At 39.3% G+C, this 14,002-nt stretch overlaps 1 protein-coding gene across 1 annotated transcript; it reads right to left on the reverse strand.

Annotated features, from left to right (window-relative positions):
- Positions 1–558: 558 nt before the first annotated feature.
- AGXT2 (alanine--glyoxylate aminotransferase 2) lies at positions 559–12,513 on the reverse strand. Its single transcript, XM_009483266.2, has 12 exons — positions 12,413–12,513; positions 11,977–12,100; positions 10,780–10,874; positions 9,561–9,654; positions 8,387–8,480; positions 7,247–7,347; positions 6,043–6,135; positions 5,071–5,203; positions 4,322–4,410; positions 2,659–2,808; positions 2,199–2,297; positions 559–669 (listed from the first exon to the last, which is right to left on the reverse strand). The coding sequence occupies exons 1-12, from the start codon at positions 12,496–12,498 to the stop codon at positions 559–561; spliced, it is 1,269 nt and encodes a 422-aa protein (XP_009481541.2). The 5' UTR covers positions 12,499–12,513.
- Between the last annotated feature and the right edge of the window lie 1,489 nt (positions 12,514–14,002).

Below are 14,002 nucleotides of genomic sequence, written 5' to 3' on the forward strand. Positions count from 1 at the left end.
GGCAGTGGGGGACTGCCCTGCACTGGTCCTAGCCAGCTCCGCACTAGACCCACTGCGCACAAATGCTCAGCCATTCTGGAGTGTGTGGTGCTTCTGTGAAAACACATTTGAGGGCCACAACGCTGTGGAACAAAGGAGGCATTCCATGGCAGTGCTGGTACCACCCCCAAGAGGACTATGCGTGCTACAAAATCCAAACCGCATGTACTTCCCCAAAACAACTTTATTAATTTGCTGTCACTTTTTATGAAAATTATCAATTTTGTTATGATGCTCATAGATGAAAGATGAACACATGTCTGCCTCTTCATCTGATACCCAGTTGACCCAATTAGGGGGTTTTTATGCTAATGCTAGAACAGGTGTGGCTAATACATGACACCACTGTAGAACTTAACTCTATGTCTACAAAACAGATTAGGGCATATTCTTTATCAAACGCTGGATCTGTCAGACTGCTCTTACAATACTGAAAAAGTATTTCATCTTCAGACTATGATTTTCTTATCCAGTGTAGATTAGCGCAGAGTCTGGGTTTTCTCATGTAAGGAAACAAGTCTATTTTGCAGCTGCTCTTTCCATGTGTCTCTGTAAAGCAGAATGAAATACTTCCACAGCAAAGTCAACATCCTTTTTAGTAATGCACATAGGAGGTTTAATTCTAAAAGTCTGAAAAGAGGGGAAAAAAAAAAAAAAGAAATCCTTAGAATTGTATGGAAAGAATACAGTTTCTAGCAGCTCATCTAGGTCAGCACTCCCCTTCTGCCCCAAAAAAATCTAACCAGAAGTGTGAAAAATAGTATTATAGGAGAACAGCAGACCGAGGACCAAGGCTTCCGATAAATCCACTCTGAAGTGGTGCAATTTTGGACTTCACTGCATCCAACTCGCCACTCCACTCTTGTGACAAAGCAACTGCCTGCAAAAGAGTCCTGACTAGAGTAGATCATGTTTGCAGCTCTGTTATTCCAGACAGAGCTAGCATAAAACTTTAGATGGGTTTGCACTAAGAAAGAACAGACACGTAGCTGTGTTTTCCTTCCTGGCAGCTTTGCCACAGGGAAAAGCAGTATCTGTTAAGAGTGGCCCTTGCATTGTGTCAGCTGATCTGCTGTCACATTATAGGCTTTTTTAAAGGCTTCTAAGAGAATGTATTATCAAAGCATCGCTTCAGTTAGGGTGCTATAGCTTGAATGTATGTTCATCAGGAAGGGAATATATGCACAGTTTAACTTGTGAAGAACTTAGGTTCTTAAAATCCAAATGTTTGACGTATATTATAATACTGCCAAGAGTATTTAAGTTCTCTAAGAATCTTAAACTTCCAGTTTAAATTTTTCTGCCATCATATCCCAGGACTTTATGCAGCAAGAGCGGAATAATGGTCTTTCCCACCCACACCACCCAACTGATAAATGGGTAAACTCACAGATAAACAGCACTCTTGTGAGACAGAATTAGATTTTACTGCACTCTGAGCTGCAGCCTGCTAGTCAGTGACTTGTGCAAGAACCGACGAGGTGACAGATGCAGTGTCCTATTTATTTGAGCCATCCTTCATCCATCTCATACAGAAGCTGCTTTCTTTATGTCAGAGGGCTTCACTGACCTGAGCAGCCTTGAGGCAATTCTCTGCTATTAACTCACGTGCTCTAAGAAGCTGGTGACAGAGTGCCCAGCATGGTCCATCTTCAATTGGTGTGGGCTGATGCCCATTCAGATGCAATTCTCACTTTTGTGCTGCATTGCTGAACTTGCTATTAATGACTTTTTTTTTTTTTTTTTTTAAAATTACCATCCAGGTGGAATGCTACCAGCTCTCCAGAATGAAAGAACTAGCAAAACCAAACTTGTTCTGTGCCTACAGGTCAGGTGATAACCTGAACAGCAGCAAAGACTTAGCAGACCCAAATATTGCTGATTTCTTCTTATTTACACACATTATAGTACATTGCTTTTCTCTGGGAGGTTGCCCCTCTAAAGGAAAACTGCAAGCTTACAGCTAGTTGAGCATACTTGAAAAGAAACAAGTACCTCATGCCCAATTTGTAAATTACGCAAAATTAAACGTATACTCTTAGGAACTAGCTCTTTTTTCTAGTTTATTTACTAAACTGAAGTTAATTTAGCTTGAGGGAAATGGGATGCAGTGCATGAGGACAGAAAATAAGCTTTATGTATAACCAGAGGCTTAGTACCTGACTGTAGAGTCCTCCTCTGCCGATCAGAACACCCATGTCTTTACAGTCCTCCCAGATCTGATTGATTTCTTCAGCTGGAAGAGGGTGGCGACTGTCCTAAGGAAAGTGAACATTAAACTTCACTTAGATATTGTAAATCAGTTCTATGAAAAAGATGTATATTCCAGTCTCTCCAATAAATCCCACCCCCATCTCTGGCTGAAAACATTAAATGCATAAGTTATCTGCTTTCTAAGATAAGTTTATGCAATTAAGGTACACAAGTCACTGTTTACTCAAAGCTTGTGAAATACTTGAAATGCTGGAATGTTCTGGCTCACTTTTAGCCAGAGCACTGTTTTCTCACTTCACTAGCTGTTTTTTTAACAGAAAAGCGTCCTATTATTTCAACAGAAACAAAATGGGATAAAACTTTCAATGGCACCGTAAACCAAAAGGAATGAAGTAAATCACTAACCTTATCTGTCACCATTTCTACCCCAATCATAAGTCCCTTGCCACGGACATCTCCAACAATCTCGAATTTATCCCGTAGTTTAGCCAGCTCCAGTAGCATGTATGTTCCTACATCCTCACTGTTTTTTTGTAGACCATCTTCTTCAATAGCCTGCTTAAAATGATGTAAAGTGACAGTTTTCCAGGAAAAGCTTCCAATACAGTTGGTTAATCCCTATTTAGCTTGATGACGCATTATGTTTATCTCACATTCTTGCAGACTATGTTACTTCACTACTATGGTCCTTACGTTTTTCTTCTCTTGGAATCCTCTAATGGCATCAGAGTACAATTGAACATAGTATTTTGATGTTGCTGTGGCATTTTTCACATTTATTTATTATTCCATAAATTTAATCCAGTAATTGTTGCTCACATGTAGTCAAAACTGAAAAATACCTGACCAGTAGGATTATTTTCAAAATCTTACCAGAAATATTTTAATTCTTTCTCCAGTATCATAAGAAGACTATAATTTGACAAGGCATACCTATGTACTAGGCAGCCTTTTAGGAAACAACTGGAGTGTTTTACTTGGATTCATCAACACCATGCTTTTTAATCACAATCTTTTTTTTGTTCCTTACTCTGCTCTCCTTAATGAAAGTTCTGACATGCAGCCAGCTATCAGCACTGACACACACAAACCGTTTTATGAACTTAATATTTGCGTTAAGAAAATTCACATGAAAAAACCAAAAAATACAATTACAGAAGTTAAAGTGGGTGCTTCTCCTTTTCCTTTTTTTGAACTCCATTTTATTCTTCCTGACTCTGACAGCCTCCTTGGACTTACTTCAGATCCAGGCTCCAAGTTACTTCAGAAACAAAAAACCCCAAAACATGAGTTCAGAATTTCTTATTTGTAAACGGCTTTTTCCAAAATGCTTTTATGTTCAGTCATCTTATAAAATAGCTTAAAAAAACCCCCAAAACACTCAGGAAAGTAACATGAGTAGAAACAGTGTCTGCTGTAACGAAGTGACATTAAAGGAAAAATGGGCTGTACACGATCAAGAAAAATTAAACAGCAACCTACTGCCCACTGACTGATTTGCTGCTGGATAGTAAGTGAAATATGTTGCAAATCTTTCTATTGTCTTTTTCATGAGGGATTTTTTTTTTCAATAGGAATTCTGACTTCAAATATTTTTAACTACCTGGTCGTTAAGGGCTTTTAGGCATAAGGTAAAAGCTGTGGAGTTAAAAAAATTTTGTTAAGCATGTGTGTCAGAGAATAAGTTTGGTTTAGCTGAGCATTTGCGTAGTCCTATGAAAGAGTTAGCTAAGGCTTTTGAGAAAGTGCTTTCCCACTTTTTTATTAACAAAGTAAAGAATGTAAGGCAGAAAAAGAAAGATGATTCTGAAAACATAATTAGAGGACTCCTATTCTTGCTAGAGGGATGAAAATTTTGCAATGGATCGAACCAGGAATTTTTTTTTTCCCTACACATAGGGCACATTAGCCAGGTGTGCACAATACATGCATACGTTTATGCATTTTATACAGTTATTTAAAAAATTGCCCATATATAACTTTATAGTAAGAATAAACATAAACATTTTTCGTCTTTTGCTACAAGAAAGAGTATGGAATATATAAATATATGTAACGTTCTCCCTACATCAAGAACTGCAGCTCCAACCACACAGGCCAAAGGGCTTCCTCCAAATGTATTAAAGTGAAGGTTTTGAGCCAAGGAACTTGCAATCTCTAAAAGAAAAAGAATAGCATTGATTACTCTTACAGTACTTACCTGCTTTGGCTTAAGTGCTAAGTTAAATTTGCTGTGCTTCAACCCTGAATCTACTGGAGACAATGCAATAGGAAGATTTTATTTTCTTTACTGCAAGTAGCCTGTGCAAAATACGACTATTTCCCAAAACTATAGTGTCTAGCAGATGCTAAAACCAGACTTTTTTAAAAAAGCCACACTTCTAACATATGCTATCAATTGTCCCCTTAAACTGACATCTACAAATTTTCTCGACCAGGTTCAGCCAGTTGCTTGTACCAATCAAGTAGTTGGCTAACATGCTGCCTTATATACTCGCAGTACGTTGATTAGTAAAATGGTGAATTGAGTGAGGATTTCCAGGATCTATTACCAGCTCTACCAATGATTCAGAAGGTCATCCCTGCTTCAGTTATACAATTAACCCCATTTAAATAAAGCTTTGCACTGGTATAGCATGGCACTTGGTAAAACAAACGAGTAATGAGAATCCAACTCATTTGTCAAAAGATAGATTGAGATGAAGATTATTAATAAAGCTCAGCTGTTTGAACACACATCTCTCCAGTAAGTAATTATTGTATAGTATATTTTGTAATTGCTCTATTTTAATCCTTAGCAGAACAGAACACTTATACCTTTTGTTGTAACAACAGCTGCCATTGGAAAGCCATTACCAATTCCTTTTGCCAAAGTAACAATGTCAGGGACTACATCATGTGTTTGAAATCCCCAGAAATGGCTGCCTGTCCGTCCAAATCCTGTCTGTACCTTTCAAAAGAAAAATCCAGAGAAATCCCCATCACTTGCTCACATTTTACAGTATGATTTCTTTTTCTTGTCTTTCTATTGTTACTGACTTGGATTAAACTGCAACTGCATCTGGAATCAACTTGTATTAGGATCTTTATTCAGATGGCTTTGTACAAAACGCTATTTATTGTAATTAGGCTTTTCTTTTGCATATGAAAGACATAACATGTCACCACGTCTTAGGCATGGTGAGATGCACAAATAAGCCGCAGCTTCCGTTTCAAAATGGAGAGGAAATGCAGTTGCTTATCACATTTCAAAATTGCCGCTCCGGGATTGCTGATTTCTACTACTGCAACACTTGAGGTATGTATCACCATCACTTTGAAGTGTTTCCTACTATTTCAAAATAGCTTTAGCTGAGCAAATTCTATTTATAAAATGTGTTTGCAGAGGTACAGCAATCAACTCCCTTCTAGAGTTTATGTATGCCAACAACACTCATAAGAGCAACTGTTATTGTGACACATCTCATATCACAGCTGGCATTTATTAGCTGCATATTTGTGCAAATTTACTGCTCCCAAAAGGTAAGGATTAAAGCCTGCTACTAACATGACCTGTGTCTAAAATCAGAATACCACATAGCAGAATAAAGACAGCAAAAACTGGGAGGCTCCTATGCTTGGAATGATGTACCATGTTAAACTTAAGCTACAAAATGTCTAGCATTTCATTTAGATTATTTCCAGGCTTCCAGTTCGTGTTCACTTGGATTCTTTTAAGATGACTTTCAGAGGTCCCCCAAACTCTAGAGCTCTTATGTAAAAAAAAAAAAAAAACAAAACCAAACTCACTTCATCTGAAATACAAACGCCCCCTCTTTCCCGTACTAGCTGATAAGCTTCCTTTAAGAAACTTCTTGGGTACTGAACAGCTCCATTAACACCCTGCCAAGACAAAACAGACAATGACTTCAGCAACAGACAAGGAAACAGGAGTTCCACTGTGTGACTATCCTACAGTAAGAAAAAAATACCAGCAGCCCTCAGGTAATTGCAATACTGTTGTCTCAAGTTTCTGGCTTCAGCAATGAAACTGCTTTCAAAAAGTTCCTGCTCACAACACTCATTCCCATTCCACAGGGCAGTCTGCTGTTCTGTTAGTTGTGCTGGTATAAATGACTATGAGGCCATACTGTAAACTGGATCACTGTAAGACAGAATTGATTAAAAATAAACTGCCAAAACAAGTACTTTGAAAACCTACACACCAAGAAACCCAGAAACTGTCTGTGATGACAAAGTTAACTGAGAATTCATGCCCCTTTTTTGGTTAATTATTTAAAAACACTATTTCCTCAATTTCTGTTAGCCTTGCCTGTTGTCATTTGAATCAGAAATTCCACTCTACACCTGGACTGCAACAGCTTCTTAAGACTAAAATATGTAAAGGCTTAGAAGACAGCAAAAATATAGAAGAGCTCCATGTGGTCACACTTCCCACACTTTTTTTCTTCCCTTTACGGTTCCCAGGATATATTCTCCATTCTTCCTATTTAAGAACCACATATACAGCAGTTCTGAAACTTGGGTGAAGCACCAAGAGAATGAATCCTGTGGCCACCCCTTGCTGGACAGCTGCCAAAAATACAGTGGACAATGTGGATGGGAAGAGGTGGAAGGGGGATTTACTTTTACTTTCTGTAAAAGTTTACAGAAATAGTAAAGAGAAAAGCAATATGCAATTTGGAAGAACGTGTTAGACACTAAACAGTAGCATGCTCCATACTTTGCTATTTAAATGCAGAAGTGTGTATGTTTAATCATGATTCTCTGTTTAATTTAATTTCATGAGCAAAATTCTAGCTCCACTGAAATCAGTGACAAAAGCTGAAATTTTAGGACAATGCCTCCATTCTTTCAAATATTTAAGGTGTTTAAGGCATTAAAAAATAGTAAAAATCAGCAGAAGTCTAGTTAGGATGTAGCTAAAGAACATCAGATTTGAGTGTTTCACACTATTTGTGCTATTAAAATTGAGAAATGGCAAACTACCTACTTGAATTGGTTCAGCGATAAATCCAGCTATTGTCTTTGGCACCGAGGTATTCAGAGTATCTTTGAACTGTTCAATGTACTGGTCATTTGCATGACATACACCTGTTTACAGGGGAAATAGTTTAAAGGGAATTTACTTAACATGACACAAAACTAGCTTCAGAACATGAAATTACACATCTAAGAACAAGTATTATCTGACTGCCTGGTAAGTATCACCTCTCAAATACACAATAAAAGGCTAAACATTAAAGGACCCTTATTTTCTCTTAAAGCATTCATACTCTAAGGAATGCCAGTTCCAAAACAGCAAGGCAAAGCTGCCAGACAATAAGATGTTGCACATTACACAGGTCAGTAAGCTGTAGGTTAGAGAAAGTGTGTGTGAATCACCTACGCCAGCAGAAGAAATAAGCAGACACTTTCTCAGGGGTTAGTAAACATCAGCACAAGACATAAGGAATCGTTAGGTTAGTGCAGGTATGAGGATTCTGGAGAATACAGCTGCATATCAGTCTATACAGAAATAAAGAACAGAGCAATTAGTAATGCTAATGCTCCCATTCACCAGGGTGGGTAAAGCTAAAAAGCAAATATTCTGTTATGTATGCATGTGAATTAAAACACTAAAGAATGCCTGTTGAAACAGTGGCAAAAAAATTACTGTAATTACTGTTAGCAGGAGAGCAGTAGAGGAGCTTTCACATTGTGCTGCATACGGAATGTTTTGCCTCATATAACACTTTGTCTATCACTGGCTTCAGATTGTCCTTACTATTCATATTATTCCAAAACAAAATCTAGAAAGCTGTCAGAACTTCCGAAACAGCAGAAAACACCAGTCAACATTTCTGTTCTTCCAGATGTGCCTGAGTTCCACAGATTCCAGAGCTGATCATGACAAATGCTGGAAACAAAGGCTGGCATTTTAAGAAGAAATCCGAGAATACGAGGTGTCACCTGCCCAAAATTTTTCACAGTGGGAAGCAGGTGCCTGAGGCTCTCTGCAGTATTTCCTTTGGTTGCCCTTACAAATCCTAACCAGCGGTCTACCTTTCTTGAGGAGGTAAATACAACCCACTTCCACAACCCTCTAGTATTCTGTAATCTAAAAGCCAAATACGTTTTGTCATTGACCAACCTTCAGAACAGCTGCATTTTCGAACAGTTTGCACTGGAGAATCTCTACAATGGCTGCCTCCCCACGGACCACGAAAAACATCTGGTAACATTGTCTGTCAAGCATAAGAGACATAGCTACGGATTTGATGACACCTTTCTAAGAGATGTTTTAATCATACTTAGGGATGACTAATGAAAAAAAACTAAAAAAAAGGCTGCTAGAGTGAAAAGGCATACCTAATTCAAGTGACTTGTCTGAAGAACACTTGTGGAATAATACCAAACTTCCCCCTCAAGGAATGGTACCACAGAGACAGAAGTTTTGGAAACAAGTTTAGACTATTCCAGCAAGAGTCACTCAACTGATAATTTCCTTTGCTTTAAGTTAGTCAGAAGTTTTGGTTATCTAAGAGTAACAGCACCATTTTTAGAGTTGCCAGTAGTACTTAAATAATCCAAAGTATGACAAAGATCTGCAAAATACAGGAAGGCAGGCAGATCTACTAAATTACAGGCTGGAAATTGGGAACACCGGCCTTCTTATCCTGACTGCTGATGAAACGCCACATGACTTCAGGCAACTCATTTACTGAGACAGGTTAGGAGGCTGCTATAAAGGAGCCTTCCTATAGCCAGCACTGTGGCAAAGCTATCACCAGTACAGATCAGAGTAGCCAATGACAAGCTTCTAGCAGACAGAAAGTCATTCCCACCTGCTCAAGGGCAGGGAGATAACGTATTGCCATTTATCTCCAATGGATCTCCTTAACAGCTATGTCTCCTGTCTCACTGAGATGACTGAGACAGGTTTTTTTCATTCCAGGGAACTACTTCAGACCAGCTGAAAGCAGCTTTGCACAGATTTGCCAAAACATACTTGAGAAAAGGGGTTCTAAGCATTATTATTTTGCACCTTACATAGACTTCCAGGCAAGCACCAAGCATGACTAAAGCACTGTAAATCATGACCACTCGTGTTACAGCTGTCCTGACTCCAAATCAGCATACGTAATTATACGGAGAACGAAAGGGGACTCTGGCTCTTGCTGTGCTTACACAAGCAGGAACAGCTACACTGCAGTTTAGTTAGTGACCATAAAGCACTTTGAGGATAGAAAATGTACTAGTTGTTGAAATACCCAAATAACCTGTTAGTTACCTAGTTTATTTAAAAAAAAAAAAAAAAATCTCACTGTTGAACAGCCAAAGCCATTGGCAACACCATGCTTATAAAGACCAATGGATGTCAATCCCAGCGTGTAAGGGCTGCCTCCATGGTATGCTCCTCTGTGCAAACAAAGAAAGCACATGAACATCACTCATTTCCAAGAAGAGACTGTAGCAGTATCATTCTGAGAAGGCATGCTTCTGAGCTACAAATTATTGGGGAAAATGTGTATTGTTACACTCAAAACAAGAAGATTTCTACTGCCATTTTTTGCTCTGGTTTTGGAAGATCCATGACTGCCCATCTCCATTGGTTTCCTGAAATTTCAAATGTTAAAATTGTGAGGTAATGTTTGCAAGGAGAAGAGAACAATGATTGCAACCAACAGCAATTCAGACAGTGCCTCACGAGTTCTCCTGTAGCACCTGAGCCCTACAGAGCAAACATCTCTGTTCTTTGAATCTTGGAAACTGCTGCCCTCTCCAACAGATGCTGCCAATCATTAAACTACATGGTGGTTTGCTGCCAGTTTTATACACAAATCAAAAGTTCATTAATGAGAATATACAAGCTAGGTGGGTACCCAATGTTCTGCTGAACAGAATAACAGAAAAATACAGCTCTTCGCAACAAGGACTTTTATTCTAATACTTGAGGCCTCCTAGGATGCACAGTAAAGAGAAGAACTGCTTACACTGGTGCTTACATACCACTCACCCCTGCACCACCACTGTCGTTAAACCAGAAGAGCTGTTTGTGTACCTGTGCAGTGAGCTATGGTTCAGGGATCTGGCAGAAAAATAAGGCAGCAAAACAAACAAAACAAAAAGTCCTTCCACCAGGTTAGCTTTCAGCCAGAGCAGTTCCCTGCTGTGGTTCACTGCACTGCTATTCCAGAGGTACCTTTGTACCCCCACAAAGAGGGGCTCTGCAGGGGTGGAATGGAGGAAGAAAGCAGCAATTGCTGGAGCCCCCTCTGGCCCTGAACAAAGATCCACCAAAGCACACCCTGAGTCAGAAACTAGACCCTTTTCTAAGTAACAAAAGCAAAAAATTGCAGGTTGTGTTTTGTGCGCAAACTAGTCCTAATATACTGTATCAAATCTTCAACTCCTGCTTTACTCCTCTTTGTCAATTTTACATTCTCCTCAGCAAATCTGGTGTTAAAGAGTTCTCTATTATTTCTTGGTTTAGGCATATAGAGACTGATCACACACAGTTTTGTAAAGTTCTGTCACCATTACCTGAAAGAGATGATGTCGAAGTTACGAGTATATAGCCTTGCCATGAACATAGCCAAATCATTGGCTTCCGACCCGCTGTTGGTTAGATAAACCACCTATGGGAGAATGCTTAGGATCAGTACAGCGCACAACCACCAGCTTCTTGTTCAGCATCAGACCATGTCACTTAGTAAGATTATGCAGGCTAAAACCTACCACTACCACAAAGTGACTTCACTGTAATAAACTTAATGTTGCCCATACCCTACAGACAAGAACTAAGATCAAGCTAATGTACTCAGGGAGGGTACAGAAAATGTTTTAAGAATCGGAGTCTTCAGGTTTTCCTAAGATGGAACAGCGATTCAAAGAAAAATTAAAGTGTGTGGGTCAAAGTGAGCATGACTGATGGAATAGAAATAACCTTCACACAGGTAAAAAGGGCTGTACAGTGTCCCTGCATGTTAGTTTCTAGGAGTGACATACACAGACACAACCATGGATCAGAAGAGGCAAGCAGAGCTTCCTTATTGGGAGCAACTGAGAATTAAGGGGATGTCCTGCATACAAGTTCTGAGACTTGAAAACAGCTCAAATTCTAGTGTCACTGCTGTTAGTTTTCAGAAGGGACTGAGATTCTCCACTGCTTAAACTATGCAGGTGCTTTACTTTTTTTTTTTTTTTAAACTCTCCTTCATTTTTTAAGATTGTGATAGCTTCACACTCTTCTGCTAACCTAATTTCATTTTATGACCAGTTTATCTTACCTGAAAGCAAACACAATATTACTTATCTTACTGTTTCTGGCATATGAAATGTGACATTTAAGTGGTTTATTTATTTAAATGTCAGTAAACCTCACTACACGAAGTACTGCCAAATACTTTTCAACATTAATTTTCATGAGATCAAGCAAATTAAGGCTGGTTACATATAAGAATGGTTAACATCTTCTTAGTTCCTTTAGTAATTTTTAAGCTTGCAATGCTCCTTCACAGTGACAACTGGAAGGAGAGAACAAACAAAACAGAAGCTTGGGATATTATGCTTGCCTACACCTGGGTCTAAAGAAAAGGCCTTGAGTCTCATACTTTATTTATCTGACAGTCTACAGTCCTCACACAGGTTTTCTCTCAGCAGGTATCGTGGCTCTCATTTATTTAATAAATATTTTTATGTTAAATATTTCTTATAAACAGAGACCCCCTTCACCAGTACCTTAAGAGGATCTGGAAGAAGAGCAGTTAGCTTTTCAGCATACTCTTGGATTGACGGGTGCATGTAGATATTAGTGGTATGCCACAGGCGAGCAAGCTGTTTCTGGGTAGCTATAGTTACCTTCCTGCATGTAGCACAAGAAGAGACAAAGGGATTCAATTCAACACACATCTGCACACATATATGCTCACACCTACCTGTTACTAATTTGGAAAATACAGACACTGTGCCATTTGCCAGAGAGATGAACAAACAGACAAAATCAATAAATTATTCAAAATGTAGTGGAAATTGACCTTAATATAAGACATACATGACCATTTAGTGAATTATATTCTGGTTTTAGGCTCACAGTGCCACAGATTACAAAGAACAAAACCAACGTAGGTATCTCTTCATGTATTTTACAGTATAAATCAAACAGCAACAAACTTACGGGTGACAGTGACCAACACTGACAGTGACAATTCCAGCAAAGAGATCAAGGTATCTCTGTCCTTCATAATCAAACAACCACTGCATATGTCCTTGATGCAGCAACAATGGCTTCTTGTAATACATTCTCAGTGATGGAGAAACATTTTGTTCACGAATCTTCTGCATATGTTCATACGGATAGGACTGAGTGGAATAAAAAAAGTCAGTATCCGTTTATGCTTTCTAAAGATGCAGACTAATGGAGCTGTAGCAGATCACACAGATTACATAGTTGTCTACAGCGGTTGTTCACAGAACTAAGATTTTAACAAATTCTGGCACACTGAGGGTTCTACAAACCTCTGAAACTCAGCTTTTGAAATAAGACTGCTGTTCTGCATTTATCTCTTCCTTAAAGTTTTTTAAATCGGTAATTTTGCCATCAGTAATAGAACTGTCACACAGGAACATCTTCAGGTTATATCCTGGTTGTAACATAATTGGGTTTTGCACCAATAAGCAAATTTTATAATCATATTTAATGCACTGACTATAGCAGATGAGTCTACCATTCAGACCTAGTAATGCAGTCTTACTTAAAATCAGTGTAATGTGTATGACTTACTTTGTATTTTTCAGGTACAAAATCACAAGGAGGCATTTTTGGTTGTGTGGAGACAGAGCTTTTCCATTTCTGCTGCCTAAAGGCAACTAAAAAATAGAGAATTATCAAACACTTACTGAAGTGCAGATTTGAAAGAGTTTCTCAATAAGCTTGTTCACAGAACACACACGCTGTGGTCAAAGCAAGGTGGTAGGGGTTTTTTTGTCCAAGAAATTTTCTTGGCGGGAAAAAAACAATTAAGTAACCTATCTTTGTAAAGGCAAAATATATGTCAACTAAAAAAAAAGCGCTTCTCTCGTCTGCTAAAACCAGCTTTCAGCTTCTTATGAAAATGAGAAAAAAAAAAATTAACTTTTATTTTGACAGAAAAAGACTTAAGAATTTGTATTAGAAACTGTTTTGGGTTTTTTTTTTTTATCTGGAATAGCAAGAGCAGGAACCCTCTACAAGAGCATGAGCCAGGAGTCCAGGGTGGCCGCAGCACAGACAGTGCTCTCGGGGACCAGGGTGCAGTCCCACCAGACCTGAACAAGGTGCGCAAAGCACTGACAGCGCAGCGCCCCATGTAAGAGGAGGAGATGAATCAGGTCCAGGGTCCACCCAGGGAGTCCAGTCAGGAGCAGCAGCAGATGGGGCCAGAGACAGGGCTGGAGACAAGGCTACAACACAGGTCCAAGGTCCATCCAGGAGATGGGGCCAGAGGCTGGACTGGTGGCAAGGCTACAGCTACGGCAGAGCTGAGGCAGGGACCGAAGGCTCAGGTCTGAGCTGACACAGGGCTCCCGGGCACTGGGCATGGGGCCCGGGTGAGGCTGCTCAGGGCAGACAGGGAGTGCTCAAGGCCCTGAGAAGTCTCACCGCCATCTTCCTCCCTCTTTCCGAAATCCTAAAAATACCACGCTGTCCTACCTTTCATTTAACTGGAAGTGTAACTAAGCAGGTGTCAGAAAAAGTTATCATTTAAATACATTCTCTTTCTGCATC

This window comes from Pelecanus crispus, chromosome Z (genome assembly GCF_030463565.1).
Source record: "Pelecanus crispus isolate bPelCri1 chromosome Z, bPelCri1.pri, whole genome shotgun sequence".
In the NCBI taxonomy this organism is placed as follows: domain Eukaryota; kingdom Metazoa; phylum Chordata; class Aves; order Pelecaniformes; family Pelecanidae; genus Pelecanus; species Pelecanus crispus.

What these genes read in the sequence shown, in the direction of transcription:
- AGXT2 (XM_009483266.2), bottom strand. Translation starts at nt 12,498, where the DNA reads ATGCAGTGGTTGTTTGATTATGAAGGACAGAGATACCTTGATCTCTTT. An exon ending in TTCTTCCAGATCCTCTTAAG is followed by an intron (nt 10,875 to 11,976) that starts GTACTGGTGAAG and finishes ATTCTCCCATAG; the next exon opens with GTGGTTTATCTAACCAACAG. An exon ending in TTATCGCTGAACCAATTCAA is followed by an intron (nt 6,136 to 7,246) that starts GTAGGTAGTTTG and finishes TTGTCTTGGCAG; the next exon opens with GGTGTTAATGGAGCTGTTCA.